At 39.8% G+C, this 18,133-nt stretch overlaps 2 protein-coding genes across 2 annotated transcripts; both read right to left on the bottom strand.

Annotated features, from left to right (window-relative positions):
- Positions 1 to 14,590: 14,590 nt before the first annotated feature.
- LOC112721572 (uncharacterized) lies at positions 14,591 to 15,232 on the bottom strand. The gene is made up of 3 exons (XM_025772623.1): positions 15,164 to 15,232; positions 14,889 to 15,025; positions 14,591 to 14,771 (listed from the first exon to the last, which is right to left on the bottom strand). Exons 1-3 carry the CDS (start codon positions 15,230 to 15,232, stop codon positions 14,591 to 14,593), a joined length of 387 nt encoding a protein of 128 aa, XP_025628408.1.
- A 1,194-nt stretch (positions 15,233 to 16,426) lies between these two features.
- Positions 16,427 to 16,876, bottom strand: LOC112721571 (uncharacterized). The gene has a single exon (XM_025772622.1). It carries the CDS (start codon positions 16,874 to 16,876, stop codon positions 16,427 to 16,429), a length of 450 nt encoding a protein of 149 aa, XP_025628407.1.
- Between the last annotated feature and the right edge of the window lie 1,257 nt (positions 16,877 to 18,133).

The following is an 18,133-nucleotide window of genomic DNA, read 5'->3' as shown; positions in this document are numbered from 1 at the left end:
ACATCTTTAAAGATGTTCAGCCTGATCTGGAGGAACTAGAGGAAATAAAAGAACCTCTGAAAATTCCTCAGAAAGAGGATAAGCCTCCTAAACCCGAGCTCAAACCACTACCACCATCCCTAAAATATTCATTTCTGAGAGAAGGTGACACTTTTCCGGTGATCATAAGCTCTGCATTAAATCCACAGGAAGAGAAAGCACTAATTCAGGTGCTGAGGACACACAAGACAGCTCTTGGGTGGTCCATAAGTGATCTTAAAGGCATTAGCCCAGCAAGATGCATGCACAAGATCCTATTGGAGGATGATGCTAAGCCAGTGGTTCAACCACAGAGGCGGCTAAATCCAGCCATGAAGGAGGTGGTGCAGAAAGAGGTCACTAAGTTACTAGAGACTGGGATTATTTATCCTATTTCTGATAGCCCCTGGGTGAGTCCTGTCCACGTTGTCCCCAAGAAGGGAGGCATGACAGTGGTTCATAATGGAAAGAATGAACTGGTTCCTACAAGAACAGTTACAGGGTGGCATATGTGTATTGACTACAGAAGGTTCAATACAGCCACCAGAAAGGATCATTTTCCTTTACCATTCATAGACCAGATGCTAGAGAGACTAGCAGGTCATGAATACTACTGCCTTTTGGATGGCTATTCAGGTTACAACCAAATTGCAGTAGATCCTCAGGACCAAGAGAAAATAGCATTCACATGTCCTTCTGGAGTATTTGCCTAAAGAAGGATGCCCTTTGGTCTGTGCAATGCACCTGCAACCTTTCAGAGGTGTATGCTCTCTATCTTCTCTGATATGGTAGAGAAATTTCTGGAAGTCTTCATGGATGACTTTTCAGTATTTGGAGACTCATTCAGCTCCTGTCTTGACCATTTAGCACTTGTTCTGAAAAGATGCGAAGAGACCAACCTAGTTTTAAACTGGGAAAAATGTCACTTTATGGTGACTGAAGGAATTGTCCTTGGGCATAAAATTTCAAACAAGAGAATAGAGGTAGTGATGACAAGTCATCTTAGCCTAGTTTTACTAGCCTTTTTCTTTATTTTTATTTGGTTTTATGCACTTTCTTACATTCTAAGTAAGTAATTTGGAATGGAAATGCATGACTTCTTTAAATCAAACAACTACCATATAATTGATGCTAAATCATGAGGTTTAGGCTAAATTTAATTGATTTTTAATGATTTATAAACCTTGTGAATTTGGTAATACTTTGATGGGTTGTTTTGATTAATTATAGGTGAAGAAAAGAAGAAAAGAAGAAAGCGTAGCCTAAGAAGTGTGGCCCAAGGAAGAAAAAGTGTGGCCAAGAAAAGGGGAAGTGTGGTGCAACAAACCATGAAGCTTTCTCCAAGAGCACCAAGCTCACCAAGCTCAGCTCACAAAGTGAGCATTATCGAGATCCCACAAGAAATAATTCAAAGAAAATAAGTTGCAAGTGCATTCTCCAAGGTTTGAACCCATGACCAAAGGGGATGGGGGGAGTGCTACTCACAAGGAAAATAAGCCAAAATTGGCCAAAATGCTCCTAGCAAGTCTCGAACACGGAGGCTTCAGCAAGGAAGGTGCACTCCTAGCACCACTTGAGCAGTACGCTGATGAAGTGCAAGACTTGGCACGTGAAATATTTCAAGGGACCAAGACGCCCCACACACAAAGCTCCAATGCTCAGCTCACTTGGAGAGCTGAGCGCTACTTCTTGGTGCATAAGGCACAACGTGACACGGCCAGGGAGTGGGGCGCGCAACAAATTTGACACGGTCCAAGGGCAGCGCGCAACAAATAGGCACCAAGGCACCAATGCTTAGCTCACTTTGTGAGCTGAGCTTTCCCCTGATGCCTCCCCCAAGCAACAGCATGCAAGGCCTCCCCACACCAAGTCTCAAAGCTCAGCTCACTTTGTGAGCTGAGCATCCCCCTGGAAGCAAATCACTCATGGGCTGAAAAATCAACCAAAAATCCAATTAAATTCAAATCTTCACCAAATTAAAAGCTCATCCAAATTTCAAAATCCAAGAATAGAAAGTGTATAAATAGGAGTTAGTTTCATGTAATTAGGACCTTTTGACCTTTGTTTTACTTTTTTTTGAGATCTCTAGACTTTACTTTGAATTTTCCTTTTTAGCTTTCATTTCAATTTTGAGCTTTTTAGTTTGAATTTGTATTTCTGAGAACTTGGAAGGAGAATTGATCTCTCTTCTTCTTAGTTCTTGCTTGAGCACTCTTTAATTTTCTTGCTTTGGATCTTGGGTAGAGAATTGAAGAACTTCTGTTTCAATCTCACCTTGAGATCTTGTTTAATTTTCTGCATAATTGAATTCCAATTTCTATTTACTGCTTCATCTTCTACTCTCTCTGCAATTTACTTTTCTTTGTTTCTTTTGCAATTGTTCTTGTTAGATCAAGGAAGGATTTGAGATCTAGACTTGTTATCTAGTCTCTTCCACTCCTGAGATCTTCAACCTCTTTTACATTGCTGCAAATTAAGCACTACCTTTCTGTCTTTACAATTCTCAAAGCATTTTTACTCTTCTGTTTGAGATCCATTCCAATTCAATTCATCTTTTGCTTTGCTGTTTGATGCAATTTAATTCTGCTTGTTTAAATTCTGCAATCCCAATTCCCAATTCCTTTTATGATTCAAGCAATTTACATTTCTTGCACTTTAAGCTTCAGCCATTTACGTTTCTTGCAATCTAAGTTTCTGCAATTTACATTACTTGAACTTTAAGATTCTGCTTCTTTACTTTTCTGCTATTTAATTTACTGCACTTTACCCCTCTCCCTTTACATTTCAAACAATTTAGTTTCTGCAAAGCATAAATCACTCAACCAATACTTGATTCGCTTGACTAAATCAACCACTAAACTAAAATTGCTCAATCCTTCAATCCCTGTAGGATCAACCTCACTCATGTGAGTTATTATTACTTGATGCGACCCGGTACACTTGCTGGTGAGTTTTGTGTTGGATCGTTTTCCACACATAAGGTAGATCAAGCTAAAGTGGAAGTATTTGAAAAATTACCACCACCTGCCAATGTTAAGGCAATCAGAAGCTTTCTGGGGCATGCAAGATTCTACAGGAGGTTTATAAAGGATTTTTCAAAAATCGCAAAACCTCTGAGAAATTCACTAGCTGCTGATACACCATTTGTCTTTGACACAGAGTGTCTGCAGGCATTTGAAACCATGAAAGCTAAGCTGGTCACAGCACCAGTCATCTCTGCACCAGACTGGACATTACCATTCGAACTAATGTGTGATGCCAGTGACCATGCCATTGGTGCAGTGTTGGGATAGAGGCATAACAAGCTTCTGCACGTCATTTACTATGCTAGCCATGTTTTAAATGATGCACAGAAGAATTACACAACCACAGAAAAAGAGTTACTTGCAGTGGTTTATGCCATTGACAGGTTTAGATCCTATTTAGTAGGTTCAAAAGTGATTGTGTATATTGACCATGCTGCTCTTAAATACCTACTCACAAAGCAGGATTCAAAACCCAGGCTCATAAGATGGGTGTTGCTTCTGGAAGAGTTTGATATAGAAATAAGAGACAGAAAAGGGACAGAGAACCAGGTAGCTGATCACCTGTCCCGGATAGAACCAGTAGCAGGGGCGTTCCTCCCTCCTACTGAGATATCTGAGACCTTTCCAGATGAGTAACTCTTCGCCATTCAGGAAGCACCATGGTTTGCAGACATTGCAAATTATAAAGCTGTGAGGTTCATACCCAAGGTGTACAGCAGGCAGCAAACGAAAAAACTAATTTCTGATGCAAAGTACTACTTATGGGATGAACCATATCTCTTTAAGAGATGTGCAGACGGAATGATCCGCAGATGTGTGCCCAGAGAAGAGGCACAGAAGATCCTATGGCATTGCTATGGATCACAATATGGAGGACATTTCGGAGGTGAGCGAACAGCCACTAAGGTCCTCCAATGTGGGTTTGATGAGCGGATAATTTGTACGCTTTTCGGCATTGTTTTTAGTATGTTTTTAGTGGGATCTAGTTACTTTTAGGGATGTTTTCATTGGTTTTTATGTTAAATTCACATTTTTGGACTTTACTATGAGTTTGTGTGTTTTTCTGTGATTTCAGGTATTTTCTGGCTGAAATTGAGGGACTTGAGCAAAAATCAGATTCAGAGGTTGAAGAAGGACTGCTGATGCTGTTGGATTCTGACCTCCCTGCACTCAAAGTGGATTTTCTGGAGCTACAGAACTCAAACTGGCGCGCTTCTAATTGCGTTGGAAAGTAGACATCCAGGCTTTCCAGCAATGTATAATAGTCCATACTTTGAACGAGTTTAGATGATGTAAAATGGCGTTGAACGCCAGTTTTACGCTGCTGTCTGGAGTTAAACGCCAGAAACAAGTCACAAACCAGAGTTGAACGCCAGAAATACGTTACAACCTGGCGTTCAACTCCATAAAGAGCCTCTGCACGTGTAACATTCAAGCTCAGCCCAAGCACACACCAAGTGGGCCCCAGAAGTGGATTTATGCATCAATTACTTACTTTTGTAAACCCTAGTAGCTAGTTTATTATAAATAGAACTTTTTATCATTGTATTCGTAGTCTTGGTTACTCCGGTTCCCCTCTGGGACCGAGACCAATGAACTCCAATATCACTATTGTATTTTCAATGGTAGAGTTTCTACACTCCATAGATTAAGGTGTGGAGCTCTGCTGTTCCTCAAAGATTAATGCAAAGTACTACTATTTTCTATTCAATTCATCTTATTTCGCTTCTAAGATATTCATTCGTACTTCAACCTGAATGTGATGAATGTGACAATCATCATCATTCCCTATAAACGTGTGCCTGACAACCACTTCCGTTCTACCTTAGATTGAATGAGTGTCTCTTAGATCTCTTAATCGGAATTTTCGTGGTGTAAGCTAGATTGATGGCGGCATTCAAGAGAATCCGGAAAGTCTAAACCTTGTCTGTGGTATTCCGAGTAGGATTCAATGATTGAATGACTGTGACGAGCTTCAAACTCGCGATTGCTTGGCGTAGTGACAGACGCAAAAGGAGGGTGAATCCTATTCCAGCATGATCGGGAACCTCAGATGATTAGCCGTGCCGTGACAGGGCATCTTGGACCATTTTCACAAGAGGAGGGGATGTAGCCACTGACAACGGTGATGCCCTTGCATAAAACCAACCATAGAAAGGAGTAAGACCGATTGGATGAAGACAGCAGGAAAGCGGAGGTTCAGAGGAACGATTGCATCTCCATACGCTTATCTGAAATTCTCACCAATGATTTACATAAGTATTTCTATCCTTCTTTTATTACTAAATTTCGAAAACTCCATAATCAATTATTATCCGCCTGACTGAGATTTACAAGGTGACCATAGCTTGCTTCATACCAACAATCTCCGTGGGATTCGACCCTTACTCACGTAAGGTATTACTTGGACGACCCAGTGCACTTGCTGGTTAGTTATGCGAAGTTGTGAAGATGTGTTTAGACCATGGTTCTGTGCATCCGTTTTTGGTGCCATCGCCAGGGAATCAATTTCGAACAATAATTCACAACCTGAGTAACAATTTCGCATACCAGGGTTCTACTAGCCTACTCTCCATAGAGATGCCCGAGAGTTTGTGCGTAACTGTGACAGTTGCCAGAGAGCTGGTAACTTACCTCATGGTTATGCCATGCCTCAACAAGGGATCTAAGAGATTGAGTTATTTGATGTATGGGGTATTGACTTCATAGGTCCTTTTCCACCATCATACTCAAACACGTACATTCTGGTGGCAGTAGACTACGTATCTAAATGGGTAGAAGCAATTGCCACACCCACTAATGATACTAAGACAGTGCCGAAGTTCCTCCAGAAACATATCTTCAGCAGATTTGGTGTTCCCAGAGTACTAATCAGTGATGGGGGCACTCATTTCTGCAATAAACAGCTTTACTCTGCTATGGTCCGATATGGAATTAGCCACAAAGTAGCAACTCCATATCATCTACAGACAAATGGGTAGGCTGAAGTCTCTAATAGAGAACTAAAAAGAATCCTGGAACAGACTGTAATTGCCTGTAGAAAGGATTGGGCAAAAAGCTTGGATGATGCTTTGTGGGCATACAGAACAGCATTCAAGACTCCTATAGGAACCTCTCCATACCAGCTTGTGTATGGCAAGGCCTGTCATCTGCCCGTGGAACTGGAACATAAAGCCTACTGGGAAACCAGATTCCTAAACCTGGATGCTAAGTTAGCTGGAGAGAAAAGATTGCTCCAGCTGAATGAGCTAGAAGAATTCAGACTCAATGCTTTTGAAAATGCAAAAATTTATAAGGAGAAAGCAAAAAGGTGGCATGACAAGAAACTGTCATCTAGAGTCTTTGAACCAGGACAGAAGGTTCTGCTGTTTAACTCTAGGCTCAGATTATTCCCCGGGAAATTGAAATCCCGGTGGAGGGGACCATATGTGATTACAAGTGTGTCACCATATGGATATGTTGAGTTTCAGGATATTGACTCTGACAAAAAGTTTATTGTTAATGGACAGAGAATCAAACATTATCTTGAAAGCAATTTTGAGCAAGAATGCTCAAAACTGAGACTAGAATAAAGCTCAGTCAAGGTCCAGCTAAAGACAATAAAGAAGCGCTTATTAGGAGGCAACCCAATGTTCTTTAATTATATATATTTATTTTCCATTGTTATTTTATATTTTCTTTAGGTTGATGATCATGTGGAGTCACAAAAACAATTGAAAAAGTAAAAACAGAATGAAAAATAGCACACCCTGGAGGAGGAGCTTACTGACGTTCAAACGCCAGTAAGGGTAGCAGAATGGGCGTTAAACGCCCAGTCTGGCACCATTCTGAGCGTTTAACGCCAGAAAAGGGCACCAGACTGGCATTTAACGCCAGAAAGGGGCACCAAGCTGGCGTTAAACGCCAGAAAAGGAAGAAAAGCTGGCGTTAAATGCCAGAAATGGGCAGCAACCTGGTGTTTAACGCCAGGATTGGAACTCAAAGGGGCGTTTACACGCCAGAATGGTGCAGGGATGAGAAATCCATGGCACCTCAGGATCTGTGGACCCCATAGGATCCCCACCTACCTTAACTCAACCTCTCTCTTCTTCACACATTCCAATGACACCCTTCCCCAAATACTCTTCCCCATCACCTCTTAACCACTCACACCTCTCCATCTCCTCCATTTTCTTCTTCTTCTCCTCCCTTCTTTCTTCTTTTGCTCGAGGACGAGCAAACCTTCTAAGTTTGGCGTGGAAAAATCATTGCTTTTTGTGTTTCCATAACCATTTATGGCACCTAAGGCCGGAGAAACTTCTAGAAAGAGGAAATGGATGGCAAAAACTTCCACCTTCGAGTCATGGGAAATGGAGAGATTCATCTCAAAAGCCCATCACTAAGAAAAGGATGGAGCAAACAAGAGAGCCCACTCATGGACCTCAACAAGAGCATTCCACTATCCTCCATGAAATGAGAGAGAAGCAACAAAGGCAAGGAAGAGACATAGAGGAGCTAAAGCACTTCATAAGATCTTCAAGAGGAAGAACAGGCCGCCATCACTAAGGTGGACCCGTTCTTTAATTTCCTTGTTCTTATTTTTCTGTTTTTTGATTTTCTATGCTTTATGTTTATCTATGTTTGTGTCTTTATTACATGATCATTAGTGTCTAGTGCCTATGCTTTAAAGTTATAAATGTCCTATGAATCCTTCACCTCTCTTAAAGAAAAAAATGTTTTCTAAAAAAGAACAAGAAGTACATGAATTTCAAATTTTAAAATAGTTTAATTATTTTGATGTGGTGGCAATACTTTTATTTTCTGAATGAATGCTTGAACAGTGCATATTTTTGATATTGTTGTTTATGAATGTTAAAATTGTTGGCTCTTGAAAGAATAATAAAAAAGGAGAAATGTTATTGATAATCTGAAAAATCATAAAATTGATTCTTGAAGCAAGAAAAAGCAGTGAAAAAAAAATGGCAAAAAAAGAAAGAAAGAAGAAGAGAGAAAAAGAAAAATCAAGCAGAAAAAGCCAATAGCCCTTTAAACCAAAAGGCAAGGGTAAAAAGGGCCCAAGGCTTTGAGCATTAATGGATAGGAGGGCCTAAAGGAATAAAATCCTGGCCTAAGCGGCTAAATCAAGCTGTCCCTAACCATGTGCTTGTGGCGTGAAGGTGTCAAGTGAAAAGCTTGAGAATGAGCGGTTAAAGTCGTGGTCCAAAGCAAAAAGAGTGTGCTTAAGAGCTCTGGACACCTCTAACTGGGGACTCTAGCAAAGCTGAGTCACAATCTAAAAAGATTCACCCAGTTATGTGTCTATGGCATTTATGTATCCGGTGGTAATACTGAAAAATAAAATGCTTAGGGTCACGGCCAAGAATCATAAAGTAACTGTGTTCAAGAATCAACACACTGAACTAGGAGAATCAATAACACTATCTGAATTATGAGTTTCTATAGATGCCAATCATTCTAAACTTCAAAGGATAAAGTGAGATGCCAAAACTGTTCAGAAGCAAAAATCTAATAGCCCCGCTCATCTAATTAAGACTGATCTTCATAAATGTTTTCAGAATTTATTGTATATTCTCTTCTTTTTATCCTACTTTGTTTTTAGTTGCTTGGGGACAAGCAACAATTTAAGTTTGGTGTTGTGATGAGCGGATAATTTATACGCTTTTTGGCATTGTTTTTAGTATGTTTTTAGTATATTTTAGTTATTTTTTATTATGTTTTTATTAGTTTTTATTCAAAAATCATATTTCTGGACTTTACTATGAGTTTGTATGTTTTTCTATGATTTCAGGTATTTTCTGGTTGAAATTGAGGGACCTGAGCAAAAATCTGATTCAGAGGTTGAAAAAGGACTGCAGATGCTGTTGGATTCTGACCTCCCTGCACTCGAAGTGGATTTTCTGGAGCTACAAAAGCACAATTGGCGCGCTCTTAATTGCGTTGGAAAGTAGACATCCTGGGCTTTCCAGCAATATATAATAGTCTATACTTTTCCCGAGATTTGTTGGCCCAAACTGGCGTTCCAAGTCAGCATAAAAATTCTAGCGTCAAAACGCCAGAACTGGCATAAAAGCTAGAGTTAAACGCCCAAACTGGCACAAAAGTTAGCGTTTAACTCCAAGAGAAGCCTCTACACGTGAAAGCTTCAATGCTCAGCCTAAGCACACACCAAGTGGGCCCGGAGGTGGATTTCTACATCATTTACTAATTTCTGTAAACCCTAGGCTACTAGTTCTCTATAAATAGGACCTTTTGCTATTGTATTTACACACCTCATGACATTTCATCTCTGAATTTGTATCTTCTATGGCATGAGTCTCTAAACCCCATGGTTGGGGGTGAGAAGCTCTATTGTGTTTTCATGGATTAATGCAATTACTACTGTTTTCCATTCAATCACGCTTGTTTCTATTCTAAGATATTCACTCGTGCTTCAACATGGTGAATGTGATGATCCGTGACACTCATCACCATTCTCAACCTATGAACGCATGCCTGACAACCACCTCTGTTCTATCTTCAATTGAGTGTGTATCTCTTAGCCTCCTGGTTCAGATCAGAGTCTTCGTGGTATATGTTAGAATCAAATGGAAGCATTCCTGAGATCCAGAAAGTCTAAACCTTATCTGTGGTATTCCGAGTAGGATCTGGGATGGGATGACAGTAACGAGCTTCAAACTCGCGAGTGTTGGGCGTAGTGACAGACGCAAAAGGATCAATGGATCCTATTCTGACATGAGTGAGAACTGAAAGATGATTAGGCGTGCGGTGACAGCGCATTTGGACCATTTTCACTGAGAGGACGGATGGTAGCCATTGACAACGGTGATCCACCAACATATAGCTTGCCATGGAAGGAGCCTTGCATGTGTGAAGAAGAAGACAGTAAAAAAGCAGAGATTCAGAAGACAGAGCATCTCCAAAACCTCAACCTGTTCTCCATTACTACACAACAAGTATTATTTACTCCATGTTCTTTCACTCATTTCAATTAAATATGAGAATTATTGATATCCTGACTAAGAGTTACAAGATAACCATAGCTTGCTTCAAGCCGACAATCTCCTTGGGATCGACCCTTACTCACGTAAGGTATTACTTGGACGACCAAGTGCACTTGCTGGTTAGTTGTGCGGAATTGCAAAAGTGTGATTGTGATTTCGTGCACCAGCCATTAATAGTAAATCTTTTGTCAGAGTAATTACTCTGGAGTTCTATATGACCATAGGGTGATACATTAGTGATCAGGAAAGGTCCTGTCCAACGTGACCTAAGCTTTCCAGGGAAGAGCTTCACTCTAGAATTGAAGAGCAGAACTTTTTATCCAGGTTCAAAGACTTTGGAAGAAATCTTTCTGTCATGCCATTTCTTGGCCCTTTCTTTATAGATATTTGCATTTTCAAATGCAGCAAGTCAGAATTCATCCAACTCATTTAGCTGGAGCAACCATTTCTCTTTTGTTGCCTTTGTATCAAGGTTTAGGAGTTTGGTTACCCAGTAGGCCTTGTGTTCCAGCTCCACGGGCAGGTGGCATGCCTTCCCATACACCAATTGATATGGTGATGTTCCTATAGGGGTCTTAAAAGCTGTTCTGTATGCCCAGAGAGCATCGTCAAGCTTTCTTGCCCAATCCTTTTTAGGGCTATTCACTGTTCTTTCTAGGATTCTATTTAGTTCTCTATTTGATACCTCAACTTGCCCATTTGTCTATGGATGATATGGGGTAGCCACTTTATGGCGAACTCTATATCGGTTCAGAACAGAGTCAAGCTGTTTGTTGCAGAAATGAGTTCCTCCATCACTAATCAGTGTCCGAGGGACACCAAACCTACTGAAGATGTTCTTCTGAAGGAACTTCATCATTACTCTAGTGTCATTCATGGGTGATGTGACTGCCTCAACCCATATAGACACATAATCTACTGCCACGAGGATATAAGTGTTTGAGTATGAAGGTGGGAAAGGATACATGAAGTCTATACCCCATACATTAAACAGCTCAATCTCAAGGATTCCTTGCTGAGGTATGTTGTGACCATGAGGGAGATTGCCAGCCCTTTGGCAACTGTCACAGCGACGGACAAAGTCTCGGGAATCCTTAAAGAGTGTGGGCTAGTAGAAACCACTTTGGAGGACTTTAGTGGTTGTTCGCTCTCCTCCAAAGTGTCCTCTATAATCGAAGCCATGGCAATGCCATAGGGTTTTATGTGCCTCTTCTTCCGCAGTATTCGCAATGATAGACCGGCAAGTATACCGGGTCGTCCAAGTAATACCTCAGGTGAGTGAGGGTCGATCCCATCGAGATTGTTGGTTTGAGCAAGCAATGGTTACCATGTAGATCTTAGTCAAACGGATAGAAAATATAGTTGTCACGAGTAAACGCATAAAATAGATAAATAAATAAAGCATTACTAGAAAGATGTGGAATCAATGGTATGAGAACAGTTGAGGCTTCGGAGATGCTTCTTCCTTCTGGATTAATTTTTCTCACGATCTACTCCAAATTCTGATTGATTCTTTCCATGGCAGGCTGTATATGATTAACGCCGGGTCAGTGGTCATTAATCTCCTCTACTTCAGATCAAACGCCGGGTCAGCGGTCATCTAATCTAAACGGGGGTGAAGCTCTAGCAGTCAATTCCCTTGGTGATCTTACTCAAAACGCCATAGACAAGGTCGGATCTTCCGGATTAGAGAATGCTGCTCCTTTGGTTCTAGCCTATACCACAAAGTCCCTAATTGCCCCGCACCTTGGCTGCACAGATGTCTCAAGAAGTACCCAACGAAGCCGTGGATTAGCCATCTAAGAGATGTATAATCAAGCTTATGGTTCAATACTATCCCGTCAAGGACTCGCAAGAACCCATGTCAATAGGGATGACGGTCAAGTTACACTCCCAATTTATTAGGATGAAGAACGAAGATACATCTTAGAATAGAATCAAGCATAGATTGAAGTGGAATAGTGATATTATTAATTCATAAGAATCAATAGAGCTCCTAACCTTAACCTAGGAGGTTAGTGACTCATACTGTACAAAGAAACAATGTAAGTAAAAAATATGGCATAAAGTTCTGAACAAGGGTGATCCTTGTTCTATATATACTAATATGCTAACTAAGAATTACAGAAAATAAGATAAGCTAGTCTTGTAGTGCAAAAATCCAATTTTTGGGCCCACTTGGTGAGTGTTTAGGCTGAGCTTGAGTGAAGCCACGAGCTAATACTCCCTTTTGGGCATCCAACGCCAGCTCTGGACTCCTGAATGGGTGTTAGACGCCAGCTACTCCCTTCTAGGCGTCGGACGCCAGGAATGGGGCTCGTGGCTGGCGTTAAACGCCAGTTTTGGACCTTCATTTATAAAGTAAAGTATAGACTATTATATATTTCTGGAAAGCCCTAGATGTTAGCTTTCCATAGCCATTGAGAGCATGCCATTTGAACTTCTGTAGCTCAAGAATACTCCTTTGAGGGCATGGAGGTCAGATCCTGATAGCATCTGCAGTCCTTTTTCTGTCTCTGAATCAGACTTTGCCAAAACTCCTCAATTTTAGCAAGAAAATACTTGAAATTATCATAAAATACACAAAATCAAAGTAGAATTAAAAAAAAAATGATTTTTTCACTAAAACCTATGAAAATATAATAAAACTTAAACAAAACATAACGAAAACTATATAAAAATGATGCCAAAAAGCGTATAAAGTATCCGCTCATCACCTACCTTGTGCATATAGTAACCCATTGACCAGCGACAGACCCTTAAATGGAGCTCGGATCCGTGACGGATTAGTCCTTGATCTGTTGCACTAAAAGAAATGGATGAGTACCGTTGAATTTAACGTCACACATTAGCATCGGCTTTACCTACGGATTTAGCAATGGATTTGTTGTTGGATTCGTCATGCCAAATAATTACCGGCAGATAGCCTCTTCCGACGGTAAAGTCGCCAGTAATATTTGGTGGAAAAATAGGAATAGGCACCAAATGTAACGTCGGATTTACCGTCGAAAAAATTCGACGGTAGACGCGTTTAGAGAAATGCTATGTTTTGGTGATCCACACCATGTTACCATCAGAGTTATCTGAGAGTATTTTCGACGATAATGGTGCCCTAAATTCGAACTGCGAACCCTTTCCCCCTTCATTTTGAGATCTCCTCTTTCTCTGCCCTCACTTCTCTGTCTCTCTCTTTGCCCCTTTTCTCTCGCTGTCGCTGCGTCAGCACCACTGCTGCAACAGACGCCTCGTGTCGCTGTCTCCCTCCTCTCCTTGCACTAACCCATATCTGCGACGAAAGAGTTGCTGGAGCCACCGCTACAAGAAAAAAGGCCTATCGGCACACTTTTTTCTTGCCACGCTTTTAAAGCGTGGCCAAAAGTAGTCAATGACCACGTTTTTATGAGGGTGCCCACTTATTTGTGATTTGGCGATGTTTTTTTTGCTACGCTTCAAAAGCATGGGCATAGAGGGATTTTGGCACGCTTTCATGACGGTGAACACTGAATAGTAATTTGGCCACCCTTTTTTTGCCACGCTTCAAAAGCGTGTCGACATGGAGAAATAGATACACTTTTAAAGCGTGGCTAATTTGTCTTCCAACGGTCACATTTTTAAAGCGTGCCAATATCCTCGAATTATTTGGGCACCCTAAAAAAGTTTACCGATAGAGTTCCCACTGACGAAGGATTAATGTCGGTTTAGAAAATCCAAAGGTTTTCAAACTCGAATGTTGCAAGTATAGTCTAAACCGACAAGTGATCTTCAATCAAAGTTTAGAAGAGTGTCACAAGAATAAAATCAATTAGCAGGAGTAGGATCCCAGGTCATTTTTGCTAGAACCTGCAATTGGATGCACATCATTGATTAGGAAATTTGGGGGTTTTAAATTGCTTGCGAGAAAATTAAAGTGACTAGAATTCAAAAGCAATTAACAATTAAAATGGAAGAGTTAGGAGTATGAAGCAAGTAATTGACTATATAACAAGAATGTAACTAAGATGATAGCAATAAAATGGCATATGACTAAAATATGAATTTAAAGTAAAAGAATTAAGAAATTAAAGTTAACAAAAGGGATTGACAATCACTTAATCTAGAGAGCCTTGGCTAATGGTGAGAACTAGCCTTCCTATTCTTGTTATTAACCACAAATATGGTAATTAGCAAGAGTTTTCCTACTTTGTCATCCTCTAACAATGAAGAAAAATCAAGTAAACATAATTGATTTCAATCCACCTATTTTATTTATTTTTAACAAGTATAAGAGTAGCTATAATAGTAATTTCAACATCTAAGCATGCAAAATAGCATAAAACACCTATAATTCAATGTCACTAACAAAAGAAACCAAACTAATCAAACCAACAACAATGAAAACATCATAAAACACTTATAGTTCAATTCCAACTAACTAATACTCAAGAAATTCAACTAAAGAGATGGAAATTAAGCAAAAGAAGTATACACAAGAAAGACCATACCATGGAGGGGTGTCTCCCACTGAACACTTTTCTATAACGTCCTTAAGTTGGATGGGCATGAACTTCATTTGCAAGCTCCGGGTGGATCCTTCAAGAAGAAAATTTCCACCTCCTTGTCACTCTTGGGATCGGTATGATGGTATAACTTGAGATGACGTAAGTGAACAACTCCATAGGGATCAACTTTATCAATAATGTACAGACCATCCCATCTTGATCTGAGCTTTCTGGATAGCAACCTTAACCTTGAATTATATAGTAGCACCAAATTACCCACTCATAATTCCTTTCGCTTGATATGCCAATCATACACCGCTTTAGTTCTTCCTTTGTATATGCGGGTATTATCGTAAGCCTCCTACCTCAAACACTCTAAATGTTCCAATTGTAGCTTCCTTTCTAAATCTGCCTTTTGCAACCCCATGTTGTACTCCTTAAATGCCCAATACGCTTTGTGCTCTATCTCAACCGGAAGATGACAGGCTTTGTCATAGACCAACTAGAACGGACTCATGCCTATTAGAGTCTTATAGGCAGTTCCGTAGGCCCACAAGGCATCCCCTAATCTAGTACTCAAATCTTTCCTATGGGGCTTTACCATATTCTCTAGGATCCTCTTAATTTCTTAGTTAGATACCTTAGCTTGTCCATTCATTTGTGGGTGGTAAGCGGTGGCCACCTTATGAATAATGCCATACTTCTGCATTAATGTTGCCAGTCTTTTGTTGTAAAAATATGAGACTAATGTGTAATAAAGTCCTTTCAATCTCAGGATCAAATGGGGCTATCCTTGGATCCGGTAATGAATGCGTCATTCAATAGAGAAAACATAGAGTTCATGCAATTATAGTGACAAAAGGGAAAACTAAAGGAAGATAGCTACCAATTACTAATACTATAAATTCTAACTAGTAATCAAGAATCAAGAAACAATCGAAAAGCAACTATTCACATATGAACATATTCACACCAACCAACAATATGGCACACATATGCAAGTCCCCGAAAATGGCGCCAAAAACTTGACAGAGGATAAATGTCGATTTAGAAAATCCAAAGGTTTTCAAACTCGAATGTCACAAGTATAGTGTAAACCGACAAGTGACCCTCAATCAAAGTTTAGAAGAGTGTCGCAAGAATCAAATCAATTACCAGGAGTATGATCCCGGGTAGTTTTCCTTAGAACTTGCAATTGAATGAACATCATTGATTAGGAAATTTTGGGGGTTTTGAATTGCTTGTGGAAAAAGGAAAGTGACTAGAATTCAAAAGGAATTAACAATTAACAATTAAAATGGAAAAGTTAGGAATATCAAGCAAGAAATTGACTATCTAACAAGTATGTAACTAAGATGATAACAATAAAATGGCATATGACTAAGAAATATGAAATTAAAGTAAATGAATTAAGAAATTATAACAACAAAAGGGATTGGCAATCACTTAGTTTAAAGAGCCTTGGCTAAGGGTGAGAACTAGGCTTCCTATTCTTGTTATTCACCACAAATATGGTGATTAGTAAGAGTATTCCTACTTCGTCATCCTCCAACAATGAAAGAAAGTCAAGTAAGCATAAATTGATTTCAATCCACCTCTTTCTTTTTTTTTAACAAGTATTAGAGTAGCTATAATAGCAATTTCAACATCTATACAAGCAAAATAGCATAAAACACCTATAATTCAATGCCACTAATAAAAGAAATCAAACTAATCAAACTAACAACAATGAAAACCTCGTAAAACACTTATAGTTCAAATCCAACTAACTAATACTCAAGATATTCAACCAAAGAGATGGAAATTAAGCAAAAGAACTATACAGAAGAAAGATCATACCACGGAGGGGTGTCTCCCACCGAGTACTTTTCTTTAACGTCCTTATTTTGGACGGGCATGAACTTCATTTGCAAGCTCCGGGTGGATCCTTCAAGAAGAAAAATTCCACCTCCTTGTCACTCTTGGGATTAGTATGATGGTATAACTTGAGATGACGTAAGTGAACAACTCCATAGGGCTCAACTTTATCAACAATATACAGATGATCCCATCTGGATTTGAGCTTTTTTGGTAGCAACCTCATCCCTGAATTGTATAGTATCACCAAATTACCAACTTGGAATTCCTTCCGCTTGATATGCTGATCATGTACCGTTTTAGTTCTTTTTTTGTATATGCGGGCATTATCGTAAGTCTCCAACCTCAAACACTCTAATTCTTCCAATTGAAGCTTCCTTTCTACACCTGCCTTTTGCAACACCATGTTGCACTCCTTAACTGTCCAATACGCTTTATGCTCTATCTCAACCGGGAGATGGCAAGCTTTTTCATAGACCGACCAGAAGGGACTCATACCTATTAGAGTCTTATAGGCAGTTCGGTAGGCCCACAAGGCATCCCCTAATCTAGTGCTCCAATCTTTCCTATTGGACTTTACTATATTCTCCAGGATCCTCTTAATTTTTTAGTTAGATACCTTAGCTTGTCCATTTATTTGTGGGTGGCAAGCGATGGCCACCTTATGAATAATGGCATACTTCTGCATTAATGTTGTCAGTCTTTTGTTGTAAAAATGTGAGCCTAATGTATAATAAAGTTCTTTCAATCTCAGGATCAAATGGGGCTAAGTTCGCATCCAGTAATGAACGCGTCATTCAATAGAGAAAACATAGAGTTCATGCAATTATAGTGACAAAAGGGAATCTTAAAGAAAGGTAGCTACCAATTACTAATACTATATATCCTAACTAGTAATCAAGAACCAAGAAACACTCAAAAAGCAACTATTCACATATGCACATATTCACACCAACCAAGAATATGACACACATATGCAAGTCCCCGACAACGGCGCCAAAAACTTGATGGAGGATAAATGTCGGTTTAGAAAATCCAAAGGTTTTCTATAACACCCTAATATTCAAATCCTTATGCTCGAGTTATAATTCAATGATAATAAGGTGGTTGATGAGTCCATATTTAATGGTATATTTCAACTCACTTTGAATGGATTTTAGCATATGAACTCACACTTAAGCACCAAAATAGCATAATTTTGTGTTTGATCCCTAATTTGAACTTAAATGTGAAAACATGCAATTTTGTGCTTTAATAGAGCAATTTAATTCCACCTTTGTGTCATTCGATGCCGTGATATGGTTTGTGAGTGAATTCAGGCCTTGAAGGAAAGAATGGAAGGATAAAAGTGGAAGAAAGCATGTACAAGGGAGAAAACATGAAGAAAACAAGGAAAAACACACACAGCGAAGTGTGCGTGCGCACAGCCTTGCGTGCGCGCACAAGCGAGAAAATCCATGTGTGCGTGTGCACAGCCCTGCGTGCGCGTGCACAGACAAAAATTTCCATGTGTGCGTACGCACAGGTCCCAACACGTGATTTCATTAATGATGCACGTGTTTCGCGATTTCTGGGGCCCTTGGCTCATTTTTGGAAGGTTGAAATGCTATCTTGGAGTACTATATAAAGGAGACTTCAACACTTATCAAGGGGGGAAGCATTAGAGCAATTTTTGCATAGTTTTCAAAGTAATTAGGAGTAGGAGTAGTGTAGAGTAGAAAGCTCTCTTAGGGTTTATCAATTTCCATTGTAG

Source organism: Arachis hypogaea, chromosome 11 (genome assembly GCF_003086295.3).
Source record: "Arachis hypogaea cultivar Tifrunner chromosome 11, arahy.Tifrunner.gnm2.J5K5, whole genome shotgun sequence".
NCBI lineage: Eukaryota > Viridiplantae > Streptophyta > Magnoliopsida > Fabales > Fabaceae > Arachis > Arachis hypogaea.
This window is presented reverse-complemented; position numbering and strand designations above follow the sequence as displayed.